The 27929-nt window shown below is 35.7% G+C and overlaps 1 protein-coding gene across 4 annotated transcripts in view; it reads right to left on the bottom strand.

Annotated features, from left to right (window-relative positions):
- The window catches only part of sfmbt2 (Scm like with four mbt domains 2), an 87177-nt gene that overhangs the window by 56727 nt on the left and 2521 nt on the right, over positions 1 to 27929 (bottom strand). The window contains exons 1-5 of one of the 4 annotated variants that reach the window (XM_088645369.1): positions 26505 to 27090; positions 21497 to 21672; positions 12287 to 12381; positions 10742 to 10982; positions 9184 to 9204 (exon numbers count right to left, since the gene is read on the bottom strand). In XM_088645369.1, coding sequence (XP_088501495.1) covers positions 9184 to 9204; positions 10742 to 10982; positions 12287 to 12381; positions 21497 to 21590 — 451 coding nt within the window. In that variant the 5' untranslated portion in view covers positions 21591 to 21672; positions 26505 to 27090. Of the gene's footprint in view, positions 1 to 9183; positions 9205 to 10741; positions 10983 to 12286; positions 12382 to 21496; positions 21673 to 26083; positions 26282 to 26504; positions 27091 to 27929 lie in introns of those variants that run through there. The other 3 variants (XM_088645368.1, XM_088645367.1, XM_088645370.1) reach the window with 3 other exon arrangements.

The raw sequence follows: 27929 nt of genomic DNA, 5'->3' as shown, positions 1-27929 counted from the left end.
CACAAAAAGCAAAGTTTTTTTTCCAAAGTATAGTACAACTCTAGTAGATTTACAGAATTGCAAAGCAATATGCAAAAATGTGGGGGAAGATGTTACTGTATATGCTTATGACAAAGGTACACAGGTACCTATTTTTGGATAAAACCCTGCTTTATTCTGGAAGTATATACAAAACTGCAAAAGTATAAAGGGAATTAACACTGATTTATGCAGTAAGGTGTACTGCATACAGTATATACTGTATACAGTATATAGATTGAGAGAGAGTTTATCCAGAGTAGCTGTACATAGTTAAATATGAGGGTGACCCAGTAACTGAGATAAGTAAAATGTACCGGATTGCTTTTATTTTCAACAGGGTCCATGTGAAGTGACTGACCAAGCCTTGGAAAGGAACGATACCCATATCTCAAGTGAATCAACTAGATTTACTAGTTGAATAATGAGCCAATAAAAATTCTGTCTAGGAGCATAAACTGAGCCTTATAACCCAAAACTACATTACAGCTTCTCTGGGCTACGTCACTTATCCAGCTGTAATCTGAATTCCCCACGCAGCAGCAGAGGCAGCACAGAACCGGCCTAGTGTTGCTGAAATTGAGTGGGCTTTACTTGACCAGGGGTTTATGAGCTTGCCACCTTACAAAAGCTCCCAGAATTCACTGAGCATACAGCTGCTCTAACTCTCCTAGTAAGGCACTGTATAGCTTGCAGTTTATCAGACAACTAACGGCTGTGACAGAGGAGCATATGACAGGATTGCAGGCACAAATCCTTGTTCTCCTTATGTAATACTGTACCAGTATGCCAAGCTGTGCCAGCAAACCAAGCTGAAAAAACAAACAGCAATTCCAAATTATACAAAACAAAAATAATTGGCAATTACAAAATCTAAAAACAAAATACTGCCCCTCTTTGGACAGAATGTATAGACAACGACAAAACTGAATAATCTTAATGAGTCCATAGAGCCTTCTTCGTAGAAAACTATCTGTAAATATTTCATTGCCCAGTACTCTGTGAAAATCGCCGGTGCACTGTCTTAAAATAGGTAGTTTTGACAGGCAGGTCAGGGGGAAACAAACACAGAGAAGTAGGTATATAGAAAATTAAGTGCAGTTTATTTACAGTGCTGAAAACCGCCAAACCAAACAAAACACCAAAACAAAGCCTGAGCTGCTTCTTCTGACTGACGTGTTCAGTCCCTGTCTTTCATGCTGGGCAGCTTAGCTGCATACCTGAAAACAACTTACAACCCTACTTTTCACTCTGAAACTGTTCACAAAACTAAGTCTCTCACTGAGACTACCCAGTCTCTCTCTGACCCTCAATCAAAAACCCTCAATCAAAAACTCACAAATTCAGTTTCACAAAACTCACAAATGGGCACATTCACTTGCACATCGCCTGTCAGTCACTGCCCTCTCACATTCCTCATATAAGACACACTAGAATACATTGGCTTGCTGATGGTTCAGTGAAATATCCTGTGCTGGGTGGCCACTTATCCATGCAAGAACACTGCCTGAACAGTTTGAATAGTTGGGATTCACTGGGTAAAAATGGGAAGAAGGGGTTGGTGGTGTCTATTCTGTACATTGCAGCATGTAATTGACATGTGTGTGAACAACAGTCTGCATCTTGTTGCTGTTCCATTATTAGAATGGTTAGTAACTGTTATACATTTCTATGTATCAAGCCAGATAAGAGTCTTTTAAATGAAAAGCACTGAGCAGTGAGGTATTCTCTGGGAATGGCTGAAAACAATTCTAACAAAAAAAAAGTAAAATATAGCATGCACACAGCAGATGTTAAGTCAGGTAGAAGCAGAAACTGAATGTGAACTGCATATTAGAATTTCAATATTGTGATTACAGTAGATGGAGGCACACAAAATTGTAGGGTTGGTCTATTAAGATGACACTCTGTCCAATCAATGGTGATTGCAAAACCTGTTCATGCTGTTAAAATGCACTGCCACTGTACCGTGCAAACAAAATACTTACAAAATCTATTCAGACTGTATACTTGTATTGACACTGTATAATGCCACCAGAAAAATGTCTCCTTCTGCGTTCTTCACATTAGGCAAATGTACTCCTGTGAAACCTGGTCAGAGTGAGGCCGAAAAACTCTGTGGAAAAAACAGACTAATGCAAGAAGTGCTTGGACCAGTAAATCAATCAAGCATGGTGACAAGAGGTGCTGGAGATAAAGGAGGTTCTATTTTTATGTAGTGTTAAAACAAAGAGTTGCTGAATCAGGACATCAAATATCCTGGGGAACATTTTGCAAGAGAAACAGCATTAGTCCTACCAAATCCATGAATGGGTTATAGAATCTAAACAACCCTAATCCCCATCCACCCATCATCCAATAGCCTGATGGGGGTCACCGCGAACTACTACCTATCCCAAAAGCAAGGCAGGACAGAGAAGGCGATTGAACTCTCCCATCTGATGGGATACCAGTCATGAAGTGTCATGAAAGAAAGTAACGAGGTTGAATAATCAATCATACCCAGCTAGCATGTATTTTCAAAGTGTTCTCTTTAGAGAACACTAACAAACACCAGGACAACATGTAAACTTCAAACTAAAAGACCCCCCCCAAGGCCGGAACTAAACCCTGGACCCTAGTGTTTTGAAGCCACCAATCCACAGCAACCGATGTTTCCCTTCTATTGTATTACGTTTCAGACTCCTCCCTTCCCCTTCCTTCATTCCAGTCTGTTCCCATTGTCTGGCAGTCGTGTTCTGCACTGTGGTGACATTACTGCCTCACTGCAGTCCAGAAGCTGCTCAATTCCAGAATACAGGTGTCGGGCCAGTGATGGGTCTACTGCACAGTAGTTCCAGAGCTGGGGTTGTAAAGAGAACTGCCATATTACTGTTATTATTTCTTATTACATTAATGAAACGACATTATACTCTTAATGTTTTTTCAGCTAAGAAAAATAATGTATTTTTCTTAGATGAAAGAAAAATAAGCTAAGAAAATAACTTATGCATTGCGTTTCGTTGGCTTGAAAATGTGTTTGCATCTGTTCAATTTTATAACACATTCTGTATCTGAAACAAAGATTATCTTGGATAAATTAATTTTTGTCTAAAACCCCCAAAAAGACACAATTAAGGCATTATGTCAAAAGAACATCACAAGTTTCACTGTTTTTTTCCCCCACTCAGTCCTTATCATCTTAGATCATATTTATGCTGACTGAAGTCGTTTTTAACTCTCATTTATTAACACATTAAAATGTTTAAAATCAAGCAATTTGGAAAGTCAGTATGTTTAAAAAAACAATTACTGGTATTCTCTTTAAATAGATCAGCTCATCAGGACCTCTTCAATCAAAAGGTGCCGTCCTAAGGGCTTTGAAGAAATAATGTTGTTCCTTTATAAATTTATCGTTACAATTTTTCCTGTCAGTATATTGGAAAACCTACCCCAAACCATGACGCTACCACCTCTATATTTTACAGTAGGCCTTCATAGGCCCATAGGCAACCTGTTTTTGTTCTCATAAATTTCGAACATTTCATATTTCATACATCTTCTAACATAGTGCTCCATTGCTATTTGCCATCACTCCTTTGACAAATTTATATGCTTAAATGGCTATTCTTTGCAGTTTGTGATGCTCTAAGGAAACCTTTTTGATTTTTCATGTCCCCCATCATACTGTCTTCCTTGGCAGTCAACAACTGTTGATTCCTCTGAGATGGTGACATTTGATATTGAATTGAACCCAAGCAGAATGCTGAGTGCAAGTTAGGAAACTGTCAACCTCATATTGTTTAACGAATCATTGTTTATTAATGGGTTCTTTTAGCTCCTTTTCCTCACCTTAAGCAGAATCTTCTGATTGTGGTTTGCACTACAACACGATATTTCCTCATTCTTATTTTTTGGTGCAATTTCCTTCAAAGAATTCACTCCATTGTGAAGGCTAAGAATGCACAACCTACCTGGCACAGGCGGTCATGCACTGTACACTTCTCCTATACCCATTTTCAAGCTCTGCGTTTAGAACAAACAAGCTAGGATCTTTTACTTCAGACAGCTAAGGAACTCAAATCTGTCTTAGGCCTTTTTTACTGAGAGGAGAATGTGCAGTCTGATATAAAAAATAGGCTTAAAACTTTCAAAAGACGAAATGAGGTAAAATTAAAGTTAAGCATATCCATTGGTGTATTTGCTTTTCAAAGGAAAATAAACTTTTTCACAAGTCAGTAATTTAATAATAGTTATTCTTTCTAAGAAGGATTTCAGTAAGATTTACGAGTGTCACCAAAGTTTCGACTGCCAGAGTACATTAAACTTTTTAAATCAAAGATGAAAAGCAAATTAGCTTTGGCTACATGGAGAAATTTAACTATTTGAACAAAGTTGAATATTTTCTAATAGAATGTTACACATAAAGCTTAACTAACAACAAGCAAAGTACATGTTATCCTTTTAATATAGGTAAAAATCTTCCTCTCCAGTACTGAAAACACTTTAACAGCAAAATCATACCCAATTCTACATTCCTTCAAAAAAGTGGACATAAACTTTAACAGAAAAATGAAAAATGTACCATTCACATATTTTACTTTCTGCTCTAAATGGAATATTCCAATTTATTTTTCTAATTTAAGGAGTACAATCAGCAAGGGAAAAAAACTGTCTACTAAGCATTCATAGAAAAAACATCAGATAGTTTCTTAGAATTTCTCTGCCCATCAAATTCTAATGTGAATGTTTGTCCACGTTTTATATCTGATTGGCAACAGGGGATGTGTATAGCAGTGTCATGCGGCACAGACTGCTGTTTGTTTTCTGAAATGCTAGTGATGCCATCTCAAATCCATTTATGACTCACCATCTCAATGGGACTTGAGTAGCTTACACATACAAGAGTGTAGAAGAGATGTACTGTACATGTTTTTCTACTGAGCAATACAATATATAGCTATAATCATTATAACGATGTCTTAATATATTACCATAATATAATAATATAAACCCATTAAATTAAGACAGATATACTGAAAAACATCAAGGATCAAGTGATTTCTGCTTGGTGTCAATAAGCCAAATTCGCCTCTAATAAATGCAATGACATTTTTTATCATATTGCAATTACATTATCCAGTTATTCAAAGAATGTAATTAAAGCAAGCACCTTTGCCAGATCAGATATTTAATTTATTTTTTTACAGAAAATATATTAACAATAATTTTCTCCCCCATTGACAGATTACATCTCAGTAATTTTTAACTCATCCTATAAGCTGCTTACTGAAGATATTTTACATTAATTTAAATTGCTTGATTCAATTCGCAATTTGATGCAAAAACCAAAACTTTCTGCCACTGTAATTTCTTTACTGCATCCCACTTTTTGTACACTTTGTACACAAGTCAAAAACAGCTTCTGGTGCCTGTTTTCAATTACTCTTTACGAGCACTTTAACTGTAAACATTTTCTTACTTTCACTGGAACAGGTGCACCTCTGTACAACATGCAAATATTTTCACACTTTATTTTCATTCCATATCAGACTCTTTGAGAATATTATGATTTTAAACTTTAAAGGACAATATGATACACAATACTTTACAGTTACAGGAAAATAAATCTATGCTTACAAGAATAAACTGCCTTTATTTAGTGTTGTATTTTAAAATATTATTTGTGGTCCGGAACACATGAACTTAGTGCAATGTCTAAAAAATTTAACGCAAACAAATCCTTTTCTGAAACTTTGAAAATTTGAAATGTACAAGCAGCAACTTCAGCAAGTTGATGGTCTCCAGTCCACATATATGGCTTGACTAATTAGAACCCATTATCTAACCATGTATTTCAGACACCGAAAATCTGACCAAAGACCTCACAACCTCATCTTCATGCACCAAAGGCTTCAGTGTAGCAGAGGTTCAGAGGTATGAGAAAGTAGCATCACGTTAACGTCACACCTAAGAATCACTACATTCAATTATGTATTACCATAATAAGTCTACAAAAGACTGAAAAAAGGTTAGAGGTTTTCTGTTTTAAAGGAGTTCAAAAAGCTCTCATAATCGTTTGAGTTCAAATATTATTCTAAAAAATTCTGTAAACTTAAGCTTATTATTATTCCATTCCTTGTAAATTATTTTATGCAGAAAATCCAGGAGAATACAGGTTGATTTACTGTAATGAGTTACAGAGCATAGGAAGAAAAATCCCTGTAACAGTTGTGCTACCCATTTCACTGTGAGATGTGAGGGCATAATTCCTACTTCTCCGTTGTCAAAGTGACAGCTTCTGTCTGACCCCATGTTACAAAGTAGTGTGATCATAATACAAATCCAAACATGGCTTAACAAGGATAAAAGGCAAGAAGGAGAACCAAACACTAGAAGGAATTAAGAGTAGAGAAAACAAGTCAGACAGGTCAAATCAGAAAAAGATGAAAAGACTCACAGAAGACACGAATGTTGCACATAAACAGAAATCAGACCTTGACAAACACACAAGACAAATGAACAAAAAATACACTTTTTAGGGTAATTAAATAAACAGCACATAACATATTTTTAAAAAGCATTGGAAAAAACAGACAATTGCTTTCGGACACACCTGTCTTTAAAGAGGTCACCCTTACTTGGAGACTAGAGGCATGGTTAATGTATTTTTTCACTTAGGTTCATCTGATAAACACCATTATTCTGATTTGCAGGTTGATCCTCACAACCTGAATTTAGATTTGTGCTACACCATACCAATCTGGCCAGGGGTCTGCAAAGGATGATAAACAAATGCCTGTGAAGTACCAACAAGAAGTGTGGGTTTCTTTGGGGGGGCCACAAGGACCACTCTCTCTCTGACAAAGTACTGTATCAGCAGGAGTTGGTGGTTTCAAAAGAAACTGCATGAAAAGTAATCATATCAGTCCCAGATAACAAAATAAGTTTCCAAGTGTTTATCAAATCATGCACATCAGATAATGCAATGCTACTTAACGTAAATTCTTGGCATATTTTTTTCACTTAACAAGGGAGAAAATGAAACTTCACACCTAATCATTTTTCTTTGGAAGAGGACAGACCACATAATCTTTCCCTTATTTGTTCTGATCTGTTTCCAGTGCAAAATTATATCACTGACACTGAAATCCGTTCAACAAAAAATTAAGCTTCAAAAACATCAAATAAGTATACACAATATAAGGATATTTTAAGAACAGATTTAGAGTGTTTAAAATCACACAGACATGATTTACACTGCTGTCATGTCATAACAATAAGAGATTGTTTCCTATATCCTTTTTGATATGTACTGTAAGCAAGCCTTCACTGATCAGTTAGATGGACTTAAGGTAACAAGATTGATGATACTACAGTACATATGTCCTATATAGGTCAGTACAATAAAGTCCAACAGTTTTTAAATAAACACACTGATGTTTTCCATAGAAAAACACTGATATCACTGACAAATAGCTTTTCAAAAGCTGCTTTAAAATCAATAAGAAACATTGTCATGACCACTGGGTTGTAATTTATCCACACATGCTAACAGCAAACAATATCACCAGCACAAAGCTGCCAGACACTTGAACTTTCTGAACCAAGGTTTATCCCCTGTGTTTGCTTTGACGGCTGAGTTTACAAAGCTAAAGAGCCAAAAAGCAGACATCTAGGCCGAGATTCCAGAAGCTGTGGCATTAGAAGCAGGCAGGAGAAGTTAGTGCGCTGTGTTCTGAGTGGTGCACAAAAAGCCTGGGTGTAAATACTACAGCAGGGAAGGGGTGCATGCAGTTGTGAGTTCAAGGAGCAAGCACAACGCAATCCTACACTAAGTACTATGTAAATCTTCATTTCCTAATAAATAGATGTGATTTAAAGTGTGAGAACAATAAAGCTTATTCAGCATATGGAACCTGTCAGAAACGTTTAAGTTGCTATCCACTTTCAGAAAACCACATCCCTTGAGCTCTCCTTAATTCTCACTAAAATCAACAGCAACACAAATCTAATTGGACTTTTTTACCATAAAATCTTTTTTCCCCTTACCACCTATTCTCCTGACATATGCTCTAATAAGGCCTATGTTTTCAAGATGCGCACTGTCTTAAAAAAGAATGCAAATGAATTTATGAAAATCATAAACTCTTACTCAGCGAACAGAAGTGTTATGGATTTAAATACACGGTTCCAGTTTAAAAAAAAATACTGTGCTTAGTCAGGCTTGCAATTATTACAGTAATGTTCTTTAAATGCAGAAACGAAAAAAACAAATGTTTTTATCCTCATTTTGAGTCATCCAGTAATACACATAAAGACTAGTATTTTAAAATGTTTTTTTTTAATTCACAGAAAACCTAGTATTATACTGCTACATTATGTGCATACGAAACTGTGCCTGACCCTCCAAGCTTGCATTAAACAGCAAAATAACAATTGATAATTAAACAAGAAAAACATTAATGAATGACAGAATCTGAAGGAAGAGCAAAAATAACTGTGTTCTTAGCATCTCATTTTTTATCTGTGTTCATGATGAAAATACACCTCCTGTGCAACTGTAATACAAAGTAAAAAGTGAGATTTTTTCCTACTGTTCTAAACAATTTGCCTTTTGTAGGGAACATATGTAGTGAAATCAGCAGAAGCTTTCTTTGCTTTATGTAAAGTCTCTAATTTTGTAAATGTGCAGCATAATTAATATTTTTGTTTGTAATTGTTTTACTTGTTTCTATCCTGAAAAATGATTTACCCTCTTTGTGAATTGTCATTCCAATGTACAGTAGATTGTGCATTAAAATTCTAAATAACCTTGCAAAAGTAGCTTCTGAAAATATTCTTCATGCAGATTGTGAATAACTTAGGGAATTCTGTTAGTACAGGGCAGGATTCAGGCCATTCTGAAATACTAACTTTTTTTTTTGTACTATTTCCCTTGTTTAGAAGCAAGTTTTGCAGCAGAAGTGAGCGAACTGTCAAAACCAAAGAAGAAAAAAAGATATTCTTGCAGGACACATGTAGTAAGACATGCAACAGGAAGGCAGGAAAATAAAACCAAAATATAGGTGACAGAAACCACCTCTTTTAAATGCAAAGAAAGGCCATCATGCGCTCTACTCATTTAACACAGCAGATATAAAATAAGCAGTCAGGAAAAGCTAATATACTGGTAATACTGCTTACCTTTTCTCAGGTAACAGTTGTCTGAGAAACAAAAAGAAATAAAAAAGACAACTGTAATAATGCGAGCTTGGATGGTTATTTATTTTAAAATATTATTATTTGGGGTGTTGTTGCCTTCTCTTTCATCACACCTATTCTGAAGCTGGTATTATTTTACCAGTAGTGATTAGAAGAACAACGATGAGCACACAATTTCACAACCAAATCTACATTTCTGCACTTACACTGGAATAAAATAATAACAGAAAAAAATCATTATCAATTTCTACCATTATCCTTACCTCTTTGCATAGTGCGTACTAAAATACATGCAAAGGGACATCTAAAGATAGATTCCAAACTATCTCAAACAAAATACAAAAGACTGGAAATCCAAGATGAGATGTTGATCCCCTGTAATATTCAATTACAAGGTAGTGATGAAACACAGTGTAATCCTGGTATAATAGGCCATACCATTTTAAACATCATGGAAGATGCAAAGGCTCTTGATTGCAAATCTTAATTATATTCTGTCCATATGTCACATTATCATTTCCTTTCACATAAAAACTAAAAACAGCACAATAAGAATTTTATTAATGCACTTTGCATGTCAGTCTATTGACAGTACAGTTTTTTTGTCACATTTAGTCAAAGATATTCCCAATCCCTGTCATTGTCAGTTGTCTCTTCAATTGCTTAATCGATAAAATATTACTTGATCATGGTTTGATTCAACAAGTGCAAAAAGACCCAGAGAGATTCCATGGGAGAAAAAATGTATTTCATTTCATGTTTTTAAAAGATGAAACCTAAACTAATTATGATCATATCTGAAAACAGTTTTAACTGGCTATTAATGTTGTAAAATGTTCAGGTTTAGAACTTGCACTTTATGTTATTCAAGGGTGTCTGTCCCCAAATATCAACAACCTCAGAGTGAGCAGACTATAATATTCTTTCAGCACTGTGTATACAAGTGGAGTTGTCATAGAGAATAATGTAGGGAAAGTAAAAAAACAGCAACAAAGTTTCATTTCTCATCAATAACCATCTGTTTTTTTAAGCACTAATCACTCCAGTGAGTTTTTGTCTGATTTAACCAGATACTGCTGATGTCATCCCACGGGACTGTCAGCACTTGCTTTCACTTTCTCTGCAAAATGTACCTACAGTATGGATCACCCATCAATGTGACTGCAAAACAGATTCTAGAACATCACAGAATTCCTAACTTAAGCCATCTGTGTTGGGATACCATCAAAAAACAACTTGCAAAGTTTAAAACGTATGGACTTATAGAAAGGTGTGACCTACAGAAGGGTTTCTGTGGGATCCCATGAAGATAAAAGGAGAAGAAAATGCACAGCGCACTGACTGAGATTGCACTTTTATGACATGACGAGCAGCACTGTCCAGAATTACTGTACAGTTAAAAATCTAAATCAATAAATTTGGCATTCTGTTTAATTGCTGTCGGTTCGGCAAATTAAAAGCAGTGGTTAAACGTAAGTGCTGCTGGGAGCTGTAACTAAATTAATCTGTGGATACGGAATGTTTTCTCCTACATCCTTACCTTCGGGTGGCATTAACACCTTGTTGTTCTGAGTACACCAGCCCACCGGGTGCAGATTCGCCGTCATGACATCGACCCAGAAGTCTGCCTTGCGGTCGTCTCCGTAGCCACTGAACCGTAGCAACAGCAGCTGTCCACAGGTGGTGATGATGGTGGCCACCCAGTAGGTATCTGGGTTGCTCTTGTTAGCCACTTCCAGTTTCATTCCTGGCTGGAAGCTGCTCTGGAGGCTGATTTCCACCTAAAATTATTCAATCAGTAAATAAACAGGAGAAAACAATTTTTTTAAATAGAATCACTTGTTCCCAATATAATAGTAATAATAATCCTTACACGTAGCTTTTTTTTTTTTGGACACTCCATTCAAAGTGCTCTACAGGTAATGGGGACTTCTCTCCACCACCACCAATTGCAGCATCCACTTGGATGATGCAATGGCAGCCAAAGTGCACCAGTACACTCACCACACACCAGCTATCAGTGGGGAGGAGAGCATAGTAATGAAGCCATTTCAAAGATGGGGAGAATTAGGAGGGCATGACTGATATAGGCCAGGAGGAAATCTGATTTTTAATGACCAGGACCTCAGTTTTATGTCTCATTGGAAGGATGGAGGCTTTATACAGTATAGAGCCCCCATCACTTTACTGGGGCATTAGGACCAACACAGACCGCAGAGTGACCGCTCCTTACTGGCCCCACAATCACCCTCTTCCAGCAGCAACCTTAGCTTTTCCCAGGAGGTCTCCCATCCAGGTACTGACCAGACTCACACCTGCTAAGCTTCAGTGGGGTGCCAGTTGTGAGTTGCAGGGTCATATACTGTAGCTCCTGGCTGACAAGCAACATTGCTGATGAGTTACAGTTTAGTCAGGAGGAGATCCCCGATTTGTGGTGGAACAACATTTCCACTCTTGTTGAACTGCTCCTCAGCAACCTCACCTCCACTATTCCAGCCTTAGTCAGGTCAAAGAACACCATATTGTAAAACCTCCCTGAGGAACCAGGTTTGTAAGTGGGGAATAGCTCACACGTGGACAACTCGTATTGCATCATGTTGAAATAAGAATGCAGCTGGATTCCATTCTCAACTTCACAGGCAGTTTTTCACATTTCTCTCTTTAAAAGGACAACGTACAGCTGTAAGGTTTATATAATATATACATTATTTATATTTGTATACTTACACAAATACTCTATTTCCCAATGGGCAGGCTACAACCAAATTCCTTGGTCATTTAAGGAGGTTAATGTTCAAAGAATTAAATTAACTCGTCCGTTGGGCACAATGTTATTAGCAGTATATGATGTGTAAAATGAGAGTATTAGTGCATGTCCAATAAAAGCTGGTAACTTAAAATTTAACAGTAAACAGTAAATCCACCTGTGCCACTACAGACTCTATAATTGTGCAGAGTAAATATCAATGACAGACAAAAATGCATGCAAACACAGTAGTCCTTATGACCCTTACTATCAAGGTCATAATTAAAAAAAAAGCACTTTCAGACATGCATGTTACTGATTGGTTGATCCCAGACTCACATGTTTAAATGCTGTATGAGGAGCAGCACTGGCACCTGTTTCTTCTAAGTATTCTTCCCAGTTAAAATCAATATCCTCTCCCAACGAATCTCCATCTGTAACACATGAAAATACAATTATTAAAGCAACTACAATAAGAAACACAGTCAAGAATTTCAATTGCTGGGTCACCCCAAAGATCTGTAGCCAAGATGTCAAAAATATTCTGTTACTTTTCCTATTACTTTCAATTACTGAGAAAACTATTAGTACTGAATATCATAATTAAGAAGTATTATGAGAAATGCTGAATCTTGTTTAACACATACAAATTCCAGTCAAATGCACAATCTGATTGAAAATCCGTCAATTATTTACATTAAATTGTAAATATTTAATATTTGTAATAACATCAACATTCTTCATCATTTAACTAAATTAATGTTAATGAATTACAATTGATAGTAGCTATGTTATATTTGATCTATAATCTGTGCATTACAGTAAATTAAAAAACAAACAGAGGCAGAAGTGGTTTATAATTCAAGAAAATAAATGTAGGAAATAACAACTGAAGTCATAGTCTCAGTCATAACCCTTCATCTCAACAATGATACCAACTAACAATGTTTAGCAATAAATGTTATTTTAAAAACTGTACTGTAATGACAATGCATGTAACTTACTCATTGAACAATCACTCATCCTAGCACAAGGTGGTTAACATTTTTGTGAATTAGGCACAATATGTAAATACTTATTTCTACAACTCCAGAGACGTTGACAGTTTCAGAAAAAAAGTGTTGGCAGCCTGTCTTAAATTAATTTCTTCACAGTTGCTTGCTAAGATGAATAAGCCTTCAATAAAAATAAAAGAGTTATTACTGTCAAACCGTATAGTTTAATAGACATTATTTGTTATTTTTAGCAAGCGATGTGTTGGAGAACAAGTGTGCCAGTGCTATTCTTCATTTGAAGCAACTTAAAGTAATATACCAATTAAGATTTTAGTACTGTGTTGTAAAATCACTACAAACATTTAATGCAGAAATTTTGCAGTGAGATGAAATATTAATGGACCTGAACATTTAGACTCTGAAACCGAAGAAGGAAATACCATTTCTCTACTATCACAGATAAAAAAACATGCTGACAAAACACAACGTTGATTTTTGCAATACAGAAAGATGACTTGTCAAATGCAAATTTGTTCCTCACTTCACAAATATTACCCTACAGAGAATTTTCTTTGGAAACATTTAAGAAGCTGAGCCAGGAGAATTTTTCAGAGTTATTTGGTTCAGTTACATAAGATAATACAGTACATCTGCATGCAAAAGAAAACATTCATGAAACATTTTGTGGATCGGAGGTTTCCTAATACATTAATTCAATTAGGTACAGATTTAGGGAAATAACTATGCCTGATCATTTTGGCTATTACTCTATTGCCCTACATCCTTTGGTTTGGCCCCATGGAGAAGATCTACTGAATGCTGTAGAGGTTTTATGGGCGAAACCAGAAAAAGGGAGAAGTGAATCTGTAAATCAGCATGCATCACAGGTTTTCCCCAGTGGGTGAATGAGGCTGGGTAAATTATGAGTATGATCTTGCAGCCAGTTTCTCAGAATGACTCAGTTAAACCAGTAACACAACTAGCTTTTCATTTTCAAGAGTGCAAATGTTTCTCTTGTTATACAGTCTTTGAATTATTCCAAGTCGAAATCAAAAATACATTCAGAAAATATTGCCTCTTGTCTTCCAAATGTTTTTATATGCATTGTTTTCCAAAAATATACATTTACTCCAACTTCTGTCTATCATTGAGCAAGTTTTAAAGTAAAAGAAAACAGTGAGATATTATTAAAAAATTAGTATTTATCAGAGATTTCAAAGGAGCTGTCCTAGTTTTAATAAACTCTATGATGACAATAAGCGAAGAATGTGGTCAAAGACAGCCGATTTTCATTCAGGTGTTTGAAAACAATGCTATAAAAACTGGTACAGTATATGTGAAGTCAATAAGGACTCTAAGGTAATGTAATAATGATAAATAATTCCAGTGTTTGGAAGAACATTAGGTACAATTTCAGTGAACCCTATAAGCTGCACTGAAGAAAAGTTTGCACTTAACTACCAGTGTTAGAATTCAATTAGATGATATGAAGAGAAACCAGAATATGCTAAAATATTGTACAGCTACAATTAAAAGCAAACAGGCTCCCTTTAAAATAAAAGTTTATTGTTGCAAAAGGGTAGAGGTACTGTGTGATAATTCATTCTGCAGGTGCCCTATCAGTGTTGTTTGAAGGGTTAAGAGAATATGTACTCCTTTAAGTGGCACAAAGTGTCCTAATTAGGAATAGTGATCCTTAAAAGTACCAAAGGTGTAACAATATCTCTGACTGTTAGCACTAATCATATTATCGGTAACAATCCTCATTTTAGGAAAGAACATAAAATATGAAAAGATACAAATGAGAGAAGGTCACTTGACCAATAAACTTGTGTAGTTTATTGTAGCTAATTAATCCAAGGATCTCATCCAGCTGTATCTTGAAAGAAGCCAGGGTGTAAGCTTTAACAACATAGCAAGGTAAGCTTTTTCAGACTCCTACAAAATTAGGTGAAAAAACTTTACTTTACCTATAACGAAAGGAGAAAATGGTTTTTAAGCAGCAAATAAATTAGTCTATCTTCCCTAAAAGTCAAACTGATTCTGGTAAAATTAGCACATAACATGCAGATTAACCAGAACTTCCTTAGAACTTCTAACAACACCCCAGGGTACTACTTCATGTTTTAGAATAATCCAGCTACTGACATCAACAAAGATTAACAAAGATACAAGACAGCAGGATTTTGTGTTTAAAAAGCAATTAAGAGACAAATTAAGAAAATTAATGAGAACCAACCAGCACACTTTTGTGAGTGTAATCATAACAAATTAAAGGTACAAATAATGAAAAAGAATAATTACTATATGCACACATTTAATACGCTGCATACAATATTTTCACTTGCAATTGAAAATGGGGAGCACTTTTTACTCTTATGTACCATTGAAGCTATAAATGTAACCCCATAAAGCTGTTCACTATAATTCTACTACTTTTAATGGAAATATCCGATGTTTCATACAGAGATATTAAACATACAGCTCATGCTTTTACATACAGGGTACATCACTTCTTAATTACTTGATACTGGGCCAAACATTTCACAGCCAGAAACAACCAGCTAAACGGCCCCTTTCTTTTCAAGACAAGCTACCTGATATTTTTCTTCAGCAAAATAGCTGCAGTTACCATAATGCATTAAAAAAGTTCAGCAATACACAGACGTTTAGCTTCAGGACTTGTGCCTCCATGATCGCTTCTGAATTACCAACAATGACTAGTCAGAGCTTCCAAGCAAACCACTGTTGTTGGATCTCAGTAAGGAGTTCTACAGTGGCACTGTGAAGCAGGAGCTGCCTTTTACTGAATAGTGTTAGGACAGAGCTCCTTCTCCTGAAATGAAAAGTATCACAATCAGTTCTCTAAAGACTTTGCAGAAATCTGGGTTGATCTGATGAAGTAAGCAACAGTGTTTAATTTAATGCTCATATAGACTAGATTAAAACTATATTATTAGCCAGTTTAAGAAAGAAGAGTGATACTATTAATAGTTTTTTAAATACATAAGCTTGTGGCAGATTGACCGCTTCCCTCCTCTCATAGATAAGGCAAGGTATCTTTTTAGACTATTAGCTAACGTTACCAGGAGCTCTTGGTTAACAGGGCATTCAACATCTCCATTTATTAAACACACTGCGGGCACAAAGATGAAGCACTTTTCTTTTCAAGGCGATCAACCCATTAGTGTCTGTTATTTTTTCTCAGAAAGAAAATGACAATGGAGCAAAGTAAATGTCATTGCACACTAGATCTGAACCTTCATTTTCATCCGTCATCTGAAAATGTCATTCTTTATGTGGAATTCTAAAATAAATGTTAATGGATTGTAGAAACAAAATGGTGAGAAAATACTTATAACATAAACATCATAAACGAAAGAAGGGCATGTGGGTCTTCCAGTCAGTTTTGCAGTTGGTAGCCTGTTCCATACTCCCCAATCCTTAGTGTAAAGAACAAAATAATCTGAAAATGAAATACAATGACATGACATCTAACAAAAAAAAACTTTTACGCGTGAGAAAAGAAGTGTTAAACACAGGTCATGCCCGCTGAGTGGTTCCACTGCATCTTGAGATCTGTGCAAGTCGGAGAACCCCTGAGATCAAGCGAAAAGGTGAATGGCCAGAAAAGTGAAGCCATCTTAATGTACCAGTTGGGTTTGCTCTCATCTTGTCAAGCTTGACACTGTAAATTCCAAATACCCATCGATAAAGCACCAGCACTTCACACCTGTTTCAATGAGGACTGGAGCCTATAAAGCATTTTTGAGCAGTGAAGACACTGGAAGTACATTTTGGGAGAAAGGGCAGTTTTTTTACATGTGATGGAAGATTTGTTTTTCTTTTAGCCTCCATCAGGCTGAACTGTATCTCTCGGATGCACTCTCTGGTTTAGAGAGAACCTTCTCGCAATCAGTTTTAGAGGGCAGACTTTCTGTGGAGGATTTTTGTGGTGTAAAAGGCAGCATTTCCTCCTTAAACTTAAACTCCTTAAAGCCAATAACCCATTTTAAATGTGCCCCTTTTCCCATTTCACCTGAGTCGGTATAATATCAAGTGAATTACTTGTTACAATTACAATTCAAATCTTGCAGTTCCAACTTTGGTGCTATTAGTTGAAATAAAAACAATAGACTATAACTGTGTAATCATATCTGAGAAAATATATGAATGGTTATTCCTGATGTCACATTGGTATCTTTAACCAAAATATTTTAAGTCCACAAAATGATGTATTAAAATGTGTGTGTGATAGAGGCTATTTTTATCTGTTTTGATGAGACAGATAAAAATAGTGGTAAGAGTGCTAAGAGTTGATGAGAGTGCTAAGAACTGTGGTTTTGTGTGTTCTAGTGTTTGTTAAATAATTTCAGTGCATTTGTTTGGTTTTTAGTTGCTTATTGATCTGAAGAGGTCATCCAGATGGCTCATAAAACATGTAATGATACCTGCTTCATTATGAAGGCTGATTAGCTTGTTCCAGACCCCCACAGTTCTTTGTGTAAAGAAGTGCCTACTGTCAGTCTTAAATGCATTTCCTCACATTAGCTACGCTGGCCAATTAACATTTGTGTGCATTGTGCACATGTTAGTGCATGTTAGTGCATTAAGTATTTGTGTAAATATGTTCCTTAGATTTTTACCATATTCCATTTCAACTTTAGTATGTGTATGATATAAAATAAGAAACATCTTACAAAACTACTACTGCTGTTTGCTGTTCAACATCCACCTTTATGCCCTCTTACTTTCACTTTCTAGCATGCTGAACTACATTTGCTTTAGTCATTCCCTCAGGCAATCTGTAAACATTTCCAATAATAATAAATTTTGAAGGCCAGTCTTTGAACATACGCTTATGGGCATCTTCTTCGTGTAAACTATGCTAAACTAAGCACTACAGATTGCAGAATCCAGTAAAGGCCACTGCAGCATGAGCACTAGATTTTTACTAGATGCATTAAATAATCATTAAAAAATTGTTCCATTTCAGATTGTGTCCTACTACTGCCTCCCCGCATTAGAAGACAACATGAATTATCAAGAAGCCACACAGACATGGGGTGGATAATCCACAAAAAAGACAACCAAGTTTGGATTTGAACCCAGGACTCAAGACTTGGGTAAACTGATTGTTGAGACAACTGGAAGTCATGCATGAACAGTAAACACACAAGTATTCCCTGATCTTTTATATGTTGCAAACCAACACGTGAAACATAATCACATGAATTTATCAGCAAACAGAGCTGTTGGACCCATTTTAAAATGTTTAAATACTTTAAATGGCACCAGGTTCCATTAGCTTTTAATGTAACAGACTATTGCTTGTTAACCCTGGCAATTACATGAAGGCTTATTAGCAAAGCAAAGCAACCAGGGAAGAGATACGCTCTCAAAGTCTCAAGTCATACAGTTACTGTATTGGTTAAAATACAAAGAAGTGGAAAAAGAGATGCATACTACAATATTAAATTGTACTGCAGAATATATATTCAGGACATCAATAATGAAAAAATAAGGGGAGAGTATATCTGTTTATAATATTAACTGGACATATATAGTTTTCTCATTCAGTTGAAAAGCATGTTTTAAGAAAAAAAATTGGGGGTGTTTTACACAAACCACTTGCGATGTTTCACATGACTGTCAGGGCAAGTTCTGTACCTGAACACTGAAAAACTGCAAATATAACACCTACTCATAAGAAGGGGACACAACAGAGACAGGAAATTACAGACCAATCAGTCTTTCCTTAATTACATCTGAAGTTATGAAAAACAATATAAGCACAAGAGCAGAAGCATTATGAAAACTGCTTTCTAGGATATTGCATAGATTCAGAAGTGGCAAATCCTGCATAACTAGCCAACCTGATTACTTAGAGCAAGGAACTAGTTCAATAGATAGCTTCAGGGCATATGACATAATAGACAGTAGTTGAATTTTCAAAAAAGATTGTGATGAAGTGCCACATGAAAGACTAATCCTCAAAAATAAATCTTAAATTCTTGGTAATGTTTGCACTTGGATAAAATATATTTTTAAAAAGCAGAAAACAAAGGGTATTGTTAAAGAGTGTTAACTCACACTGAAATGAGATCTTTAGTGGGGAACCATGAGGACGTTTTTTTTGAACTGATGCTCTCCATAATCCAAATAACTGATCTAGACTCTAGGTACAGTGAGTAAACCTGTCAAGTTCCCAAATGACAGAAAAATATGTGGTGGTACAAATAGTTAAACAGCACCTAAAACAATTCAATCTGATTTTAGAAACTGGCAGATGCCTAGCAAATTAATTTTAATCTGGAGATGTGCAAGGTAATACATGCACAAAACCAGAACACAAAATTCATCCATCAAGCCAGTAATGAACTGAAAGAAGTAAAACATGTGAAAAATCTACAGTAGTTTATGTACTGTATGTAGTTTCATTATTTTCTTCAGACAGGATGGGGAAGCAGTAAAAAAACAACAACAAAATGCTTTGCCATATTGTCAAGAGTGTTGAATTTAAATGAAATGAAACCGTGTTAAAATGACAAAATTACTTAGATCTCACTCTGGATGTGGAAACTGAATCATTTAAGCCAAGAACAGAGGAAATCATTTGGAGACTTGATTTGGGATTTAAAAATCCTTAAAGACATGGACATGGACAGCTCAGGGGATTCCTTCAAGCTCAACAGAAACACAAAGAAAAGTGCAAATTACTGTATGTTTAGGGCCATTGAAAACCAAAAAATAGAGCCATGTTTAAGATCAGAAAGCAGACAGTGGGAGTCTAGAACCAATTTCCAGCTCACGTACGTGAAGCTGATTCAGTGATATACCTTATGACTGTGTCGTTTGGTATCAAATTCTTGGTACTTTGAGCTACCACCAACAAACCAGACAAGACGGCCAGAATATTCCCTTCTCATTTGTACCCTTTCTTAGGTTTTTATGTTCTAACATTTCCGTCTTTTGTGTTCAGAATACAATACCCAAGTCCAAGCTCCAGATCAGCATACAGCACCTTTTGTGTTTCTAAATGCTGATTAGTTCAGTCCATTCTCGGCAATGTAAAGCTACAGTATAATTGGTCAACACTCACTTTAGTAAAGTAAACATTGCTTATCATCATAGCAACTCACTTGTGCAATCATATAGGACAAGGCTAATCCTTGTCAAATATGAAGAACAATTAAAAAGTTTTTCATTAGTCATTTGGTGAATATTTTGCTTTCCCAACTCTACACAACCTACCAAACAGCTGTACACGCAGTTTCACAACTGAAATATGTATAACCCACCAGGAAGATGAGCTGCCCCAATGGAAGTTACACAAATTGTAAACAGGGGGTTCCCTGTGAATCACACAGTTTTGAAGGATCTTCTTATCCAAACAAGCCAGAATACAAAATACAGATGACAGACACATGGAAAGAAAACAATAAGTTTGTACTTATCAGATGCCAATTCTCACTTAAAATATGGAAATGAAAAGATTAATTATCCTAACAGACCTCTATCGTTTGTATTTATCAAGTTAGAGAGGGTTAACACATTTTATTTAATAAACTAATAAATAGAAAGAATAGCTTTCATAGTCTCTTAACATATATGCATTAAAGGTATATAACACTTGCAATGTCCTTTCTAAAATTTCTTTTTCAGAAAGACTTTTTATGATTATCTTCTGTATCTGCTTTGTTTTCTTCACTTTGCAGTTTTCGTTTCTATTAGGTGTAATGTTTTAATGAATGTTGAAGTATTTTGAGAGGTAAAATGAAGTACGGGATTTTTACTTAAAACCAGTAAGTACCACAAAGAAAAAAGTATTTAAGCACTATAAAATAGAAAACCACAAAAGATGTGATTTCTATTGATTCTGCTTGAACTACTAAATAAATCAGAGACTTTTCTTTAAATTCCAATCACATTTTTGAGTATTTTTTCCACGACTTCAATAAAGGCAAAGCAGCTGTCTGTGACTATATGCTTTGACTAAAAATACATGAACCAAAATTAAAAGTCTGTTTAAACAATAGTGTCTCTATAGTGGTGAAACAACAATAGAAATTTAAGTAGCTTATTTTCAATAACTTTTAGCAACTTTATTGCTTTCTTAGATAGCCTATCTCTAAGTACTGGTTCACATAATGACCTTAAGCACACATCACCAGTCAAAGCACATCTATACCAGCTCAAGGAATGGCAAAATAACTCTTTGTGGTTGCTTGTTTTCACTAAATAAATATGAAGCAGAATTACTAGGCAGTTCACATGATAGTATTACAGTTATAGTAGCCTAATCAGTATATTTCTCATCATTCAGTGACGTTCTGGATTTTATACTAAAAAGGAATTTTTAGCTTATACCTTATACCAATTAGCTTATACCAATAGAGAAAAATGAAAACAAGAAAACTCATTTTTTATCATCATTGTTTTTTGCTGCCACAGTAATTTGTCTGTGACTGCATTTTGATGTCATACAGTATGTGCCTCACAGTGACATGAAAATAACAAAAGGAAAACAATATTCAAGAAAGAGAGCTCCCACCTGATTCTATCTGCTGTCCATTTCCACCAGTTGAACCCTGTGCCTTTTCCTGTATTGGCACTGTGATCTTCTGCATGTTCGCAGCAAAAGACATCCTGCTCTTTGCAGGCAGTGATCAAAATACCCGACGTGAGTCCAGATTTCTTCTTTCAGTTCATGATTTTCTTTCTTCTTACCTAAAAGAAGGCATTTCACACGTTATCAACGTGGAGCAACAGGTGGGACACATTATAGAAGCACTCTATAATAATGTAATTGAATTTTGTGTTCTGTCATTTTCAATTTATGCACCAAGGGAAATTGCATCATTTTTTAAAGTTAGTAAATGCAGTGCTGTAGAGTGCTTTTTTTATTAACTTGGAATCCTTGATAGTTTTTTGTCATAGCAACTCCGTGTGGAATAGTGTGTTTTTCATGTCTTGGCTCACAGTTAGAACTGGCCACAACCGCAACACGGGGAAAATGAGAAGGTGTGGATTTCTACAACCCTTTTAACATGTCACAAGCAACACAGCTCCTTATTGGAGGTTCAGCGCCCATCGGTGGAGTGTCAAGTCCCTCAAGCACCTGCCTGCAAGCGCCCGAGAGGTTACAGGGGTCTCTCCATCTCTAAGAGGCGAGAAAAGCCCTGCCAGCCTTATGCTCTTGGGGAACCCCGATCACATCTGGTTAGTGACATGACGCAGGCTCAAACCCAGTGATCACAGAGCTCAGCCTGTCCACAGGCTAGCTCCCTGACCAGTTGGGCCACTTGGGAGGCCCTATAACTTGTGCTTTCATTTCAGTTCAAAAACCTTTTCACAGTGTTTTCCAGCGTAACATTTAAAACTGTTTCTGAAAAACCTAAATTTCATTTTAGCCATTTATTCTGGCAAACATTAAAACGCTTTAGCCCTTGTTTTCAAAAGGCAAGTACATTGAGCCTTTCTGCTTTAAAAATATTGCATTACAAACTTGACCTTACATAATATGTACAGAAATCTTGAAAACATCCAGTCAAAGTTAGATGCAGTTACCTGGACTTGGAAATGTTTTGGTGTTGACTTGCAAACTGTAACTCAAAATCCTAAATTTTCTTTTAGCACTACAACAAGGAGATGAGAAAACTGTATATCTCACACTTGTATAAGATACGTTTTTAACTATTTAAAAACTTAAATATTTTAAGCAGCCTTAAAAGGTAATACACTTTCTGCTTATTCACTGTAACAATCACAGGAATTACACACTGATTCAAAGGTTAGCCATAAGGGCAAACGTATAATTAACTGACAGTCATTGTAATGCAATCATGGCCTTATTTTAGACATACTGTATATTGCTTTCAATCTCTGCTTAAACAGAGCTCAAAAACACAAACACTTTTTTTGTCATGGGTAGATAGATATGAATGACAAGGATCAGTTGTATATGTGTATGCAAAGTACAGTTTGCATGTTTTGGGTTTAACCCACACTTTCCCATTCATAATCATATTGCTACAGCTTCCAAATGTGAGGAGGTCATTCAGCTCATCTGCTTCATTTGGCTTAAAAGTATTTGGCAACCACCAGTTAAAAAATAACAAAGTACAGAAACCTAGATAAAATACAATGAAAAACACCTCTCAGATGTATAATGAACGGTATTTTATTTTGTCACACACCCAGATTCTAATTTTGTATTCCAGTTCATGTGCAGAAAGGCCGCGATTTGCTTTCCTAAGACATCAAAACCCATCACCATTACACCCACTTCCCAACTTCATGGAAAGCCCCACAAGTGGAATAATGCATGCAATTTAAGGCAATATTTTAAAATTGTATAACTGTGATTGAACTTCTTAGCATTCTCTCATAAATAAAAGAACAAATCAATCACTCAGCTTTACAGAGTGCATACTCATCACAGCTTCTTCAGCAGCTGTGTTACACAAAGACAGTCTTGAGGTTGTTTTAAAACGCAAACAATTTCACTTAATAAAGAGATTATGAAAGGGAAGGATGCTTTTCATGTCTTACACAAAAGTGCGCTAACAATTAAAAAGGCAGCTATACAAATTGAGTACCGTTGTAACACACATAGAAGTTGAAAGCTAATATGTGTTATGTCAAAATTTTTGCATTGGCATATGGAATTAGTGTAGTATTTCTTATTCTAGGTTTGCTCTTTTTCAAAAATTCCTAAATCCCATTTCTTTTTTATTATGAACTAAAGGCATTAAAGCAAAACATAGATAATTTATTAATTCTATTTGAACTACTGAATCAAAAATGTATCTTTTGCTCTTTGCATACTGTATATCCTGTACTGTACAACCTGTTCACAGGCAGACATTCATACATGACAGTACTGTCAATACGAACAGGTGGAGACATAGAAAGTTTTCTAGCTAGAACAATAATTCATTTGTTGAGGTACTTGGAAATGAATTATGGATTCTTCTTCCAAATGCTTCTTAATTACTAAACAGTCTAAGGTTTAGACTCAAATGAAAGATTTTTACAATATTTTTAATGGGCTGTGATGAGCTGTCAACTTACCCTTTGAAGTAAAAACATTGATCATACTGTAGGATGTATAGTATTTGATTATATTGCAATTGCGAATTCTACTAAGTTTGCAGAACTGGAAGAAGTTTGTACTTAAAAGTTATAATTCACAAAATAGTTATAGATATATGTTTATTTTTTATTGTCTATAATGACGTCAGCTTTGGAACAGGAGTTCTAAATAAAGGCCAGCATCACCCTGGCAACTGCAGGGCTACTGCATTAATTAAGGTGCCTGTTCAAGTTCATCAATCACATTTTAAACTCTACAATGTTTAAAGCTAAGTATCGTATTCATTACTCAGATTATAGAACAGCTAGAAAACAGACGAGCCAAGAGGGAATTATTGACACACCACCAGCTAATCAGGTTGATGCCATCAGCCCAAGCCATAGAAGACAGGAGACTTCAGCAGAAATAAAAGAAAAACTAGAGAAAGTGGAAATCAACAAAGGAAACTACAGTATATGGGTTTTAAAGTAATCTAGCCATTAAGACACAAAAACACCAAAACTCCAAAGCACTGATCTAGACCTAACACTTTATTCATACATCAGCCCATATTAATAGCTGAAGATCTAGTTCTGCATTTTTCCCAAATCTTTTTCATTTATAGACCTAAGCTAATACTTTATCTAATTTATGATCATGATCTTGTAAGAAATAACAACACTTTGCTTTTCATTGTCCCTTTCATTCACCACTTTTATAAACTCTAGCCCCAGTAATGTAGGTGACCCGATCTTAACTTTCTTAGTCTGTTATGTTGCAATGATTGTCTGTGTTCCTGTCACCTCTGTAATGCACTGCATCAATGTCAAGTATCTCAACACTCATACTAATATTAAGCTTATTTTTCTACAAAATATAAAATTAAAAAATATTCAGGAATTGTTAAAATGGTACTCATCTCATAAACATTAAACTATACATTGGTCCGGTAAGAAATACATACTTATAGATAGGGCTGTAGTTTCCATAAAAATTGTTAATTCCATACAATTTTTTTAATAGAAAGGCTTGCCAATTTTTCTTTTTACTGTATGTATAACAAAACTTGCCTAAAGCATAATAAAATCACTAACTTTTTTCTATTGTCGAAAGAAGTTCACATATCTGAATTATCAATGACAATATTAATTTAAAAATAGAATCTCCTGAGGCTGAACCTCGGTTGAAATCATTAGTTCATGCTGTGGTCCATTTTTAATGAAATTCAAATCTGATAAATTATAATGTATTTTTAGACAGAAAATCATCTTTATTCTCAATTATCAGTGCACTACAGTTTAATTATAATAATTTGAGCCATAAAAGATGTGATTAAATAGACAACTAAAACGTCGTTTAGGAATTTTCACTATGTATTCATAACCTGACTACTTGACTTCCGTGTTTATTTGTAGTTTTTAAGACACTTTGCAAGAGTGCAGTTTCTGATGGCCTTTGTTTTAATGTGCGGATGTTTTTCACCTAAAAACATAAATGAAGCTTATTTATTCAACCATTCGGGTTTGTGTACTCATGATACGTATACATTGCGTTTATAATCTAAAACTGACCGTATACACACTAGTACGGTCGTTTAAATTAACCGTACTCGTATTCTCTTTGACCATATTTCTTGGGATCTATGATATATGGTGTGAGGGGGGGGTCTAGAGACGGTAATTTAAGGGGTTTATAACTTGTAATTGTTCATCTTGATTTACAGTTCCCCTTGTTAACAGCTTAATAAAATCGTGAACTAAATTACATATAACATTGTATTACTGCAGAGCTAAGATCAACTAAAACGTTAATTGGACAATTACATATTTTAACCGTAGCTTTAAAGAAAAAAAAATAAAGGCCAAAAAAATCTATTTCCATAAAGTGACGACATCTTCTACAAAAAAGACCTTGCGGGGCTTCTACGAGACCCACCGCCTGGCGACGGTTTACGATTTGCTTCCCGCAAAGCGCATCTACACCCGTTTTCGGAAGCACTGGCCTACGGATAGACGTCCTCCAGGGCGGCCGCCACCTCTTTTCCAACGATTGTAACGCAATCACCGTCCAGTCCCGGCTTTCCAACTGAAATTTGAACCGTTTTCCTGTCGCAGGAGGTATTTAATAATTTTCACAACGGACTGAAATGCTCGCTATTTTAGCCATTTGCGGATTAATTAAAAACCTTCGGCCACTTGCGGCCAAACTCGAACCGCAAAACCGGTACAGTAACTAGGCAGCGAGGAGCGGCCGCCAACACTTCGCGATTGGCGCGATGATTTCTATCGCACTCGTCGTTGTCATTGAAGGTGCTCTGGTCTGTACTCAATTCTAAGTATCAGTTGTTTTTTTTTCTGGAGGCTACAAAATTAGCTACACATAAAATGTGAAATTATGTTTAAAAAAATCGTATGCCCAGTTACAGTACTGTGTACCCTTATTCTGTTGCATTGCTTGTAGAAATAGCGTCGGAAATACCTTTTACCTCTGTGCGTTATACTGTACATAGTCGAAATTAAATACTTTTTTTTAATGTCAGAGCAAATTACACCACTGTGGTAATGGAAGACACATCGTAGGAAGTAAAATCAATGCACTGAACGGTCACTGCAAACAATGGGGAAACTGCAAAAGGGCGCAGAACAACTGGGACAGGGTAGCAAAGGCTAGTGTATGAACTACTTCTCATGAGTCATAGGTTTCGTTATTGCCTACGACAGAAAGTCACGTTGCCAACCACGTGAATGTTGACAAAAAGCAAACAACGTACTCGTGCCTGGCTTCTCACAGCATTGTTTGGTTGTACGGACCCCGCTGATGTGACGTCAGAAAGCAATGCGGTCCTGGACGCTTGTTTTACAATTGAAAAGCGGACCTAACCTGCATCTCCACTATCGGGTCAAAAATAAAAAACATTATTTGTCAATTCTCCAAGGGTTTATCATGTGGAATGAATAACTGTTTAATTACTCGTGTGGGAAACTTTGCATACATTAACCAGATAATTAATGAGCGTTTTGCTCTTGTCAAACAGCAGGTCTAAGCATATTTTAAGCATACCAGTTCATGGTAAGTAGTTGTTAAGAGAGACTGTTAATATATATATACTCGGCAATCGCTAATGTATAAAATCATGAAAGCTTGCCAAAACTGTAATTAAAGAATTTAAATAAAAATAACTTATTTTTTTTAAATAAATGCTCTAACACCTTGGTACAGCGTTAGTATGGTACTTTGACGTTTATTCTAAAATTGGATATGACTGAAAAATAAACCGCCTTTTAAAGAAATAAAGCTTCAGGAAAAAGCTGGATCTGAGAATGAACTAAACTTGTCTGTCATTCGCGTTTATTCCCAATATTCAAAATCAATTCAGTAATGCCTTGCAGAGCTGCGCCTGCAGGGTGCACTACTGTAAACTACCTCCAGCATACATATGGCATACAATAGGCCTACTTTTTTCTGAGGTGGCTAAACTGCTCAGGGCTCATTTTGCATTTTAGCCAGTCTCTTTTGAGAATGCACCAGGAAACCTATACATTTAAGTTGGTGTATTTTTAAATACCCGCAAATGGTATTTTAAAACGGTGATGATTTAACATTCCAAATCCGACACTCGAAAGCATAAAAACAAACCAAGAAACCCCTCTCATTGAATGGTACGTTAAAATATTTAAAGCGCCTTGAAGCTCCTGTTCTGTGATACCAAAAACATAAAATATTTAGTAATTTCATCATATGTGGACATGATTAAAATACTACACATGCTATATTCCCCGTGTAAAGCACTGAAGTATATATTCCAGATTTGAAATCAAAGTAAAAACTTAAAAAATATGGAAACTTGGGATATATAGATACAGGCTACATAAAGAACGAGATTGTTCATTCTAAGGAAACAAAACAAGGA

Source organism: Lepisosteus platostomus, chromosome 9 (genome assembly GCF_059453375.1).
Source record: "Lepisosteus platostomus isolate fLepPlt1 chromosome 9, fLepPlt1.hap1, whole genome shotgun sequence".
In the NCBI taxonomy this organism is placed as follows: Eukaryota; Metazoa; Chordata; class Actinopteri; order Semionotiformes; family Lepisosteidae; genus Lepisosteus; species Lepisosteus platostomus.
This window is presented reverse-complemented; position numbering and strand designations above follow the sequence as displayed.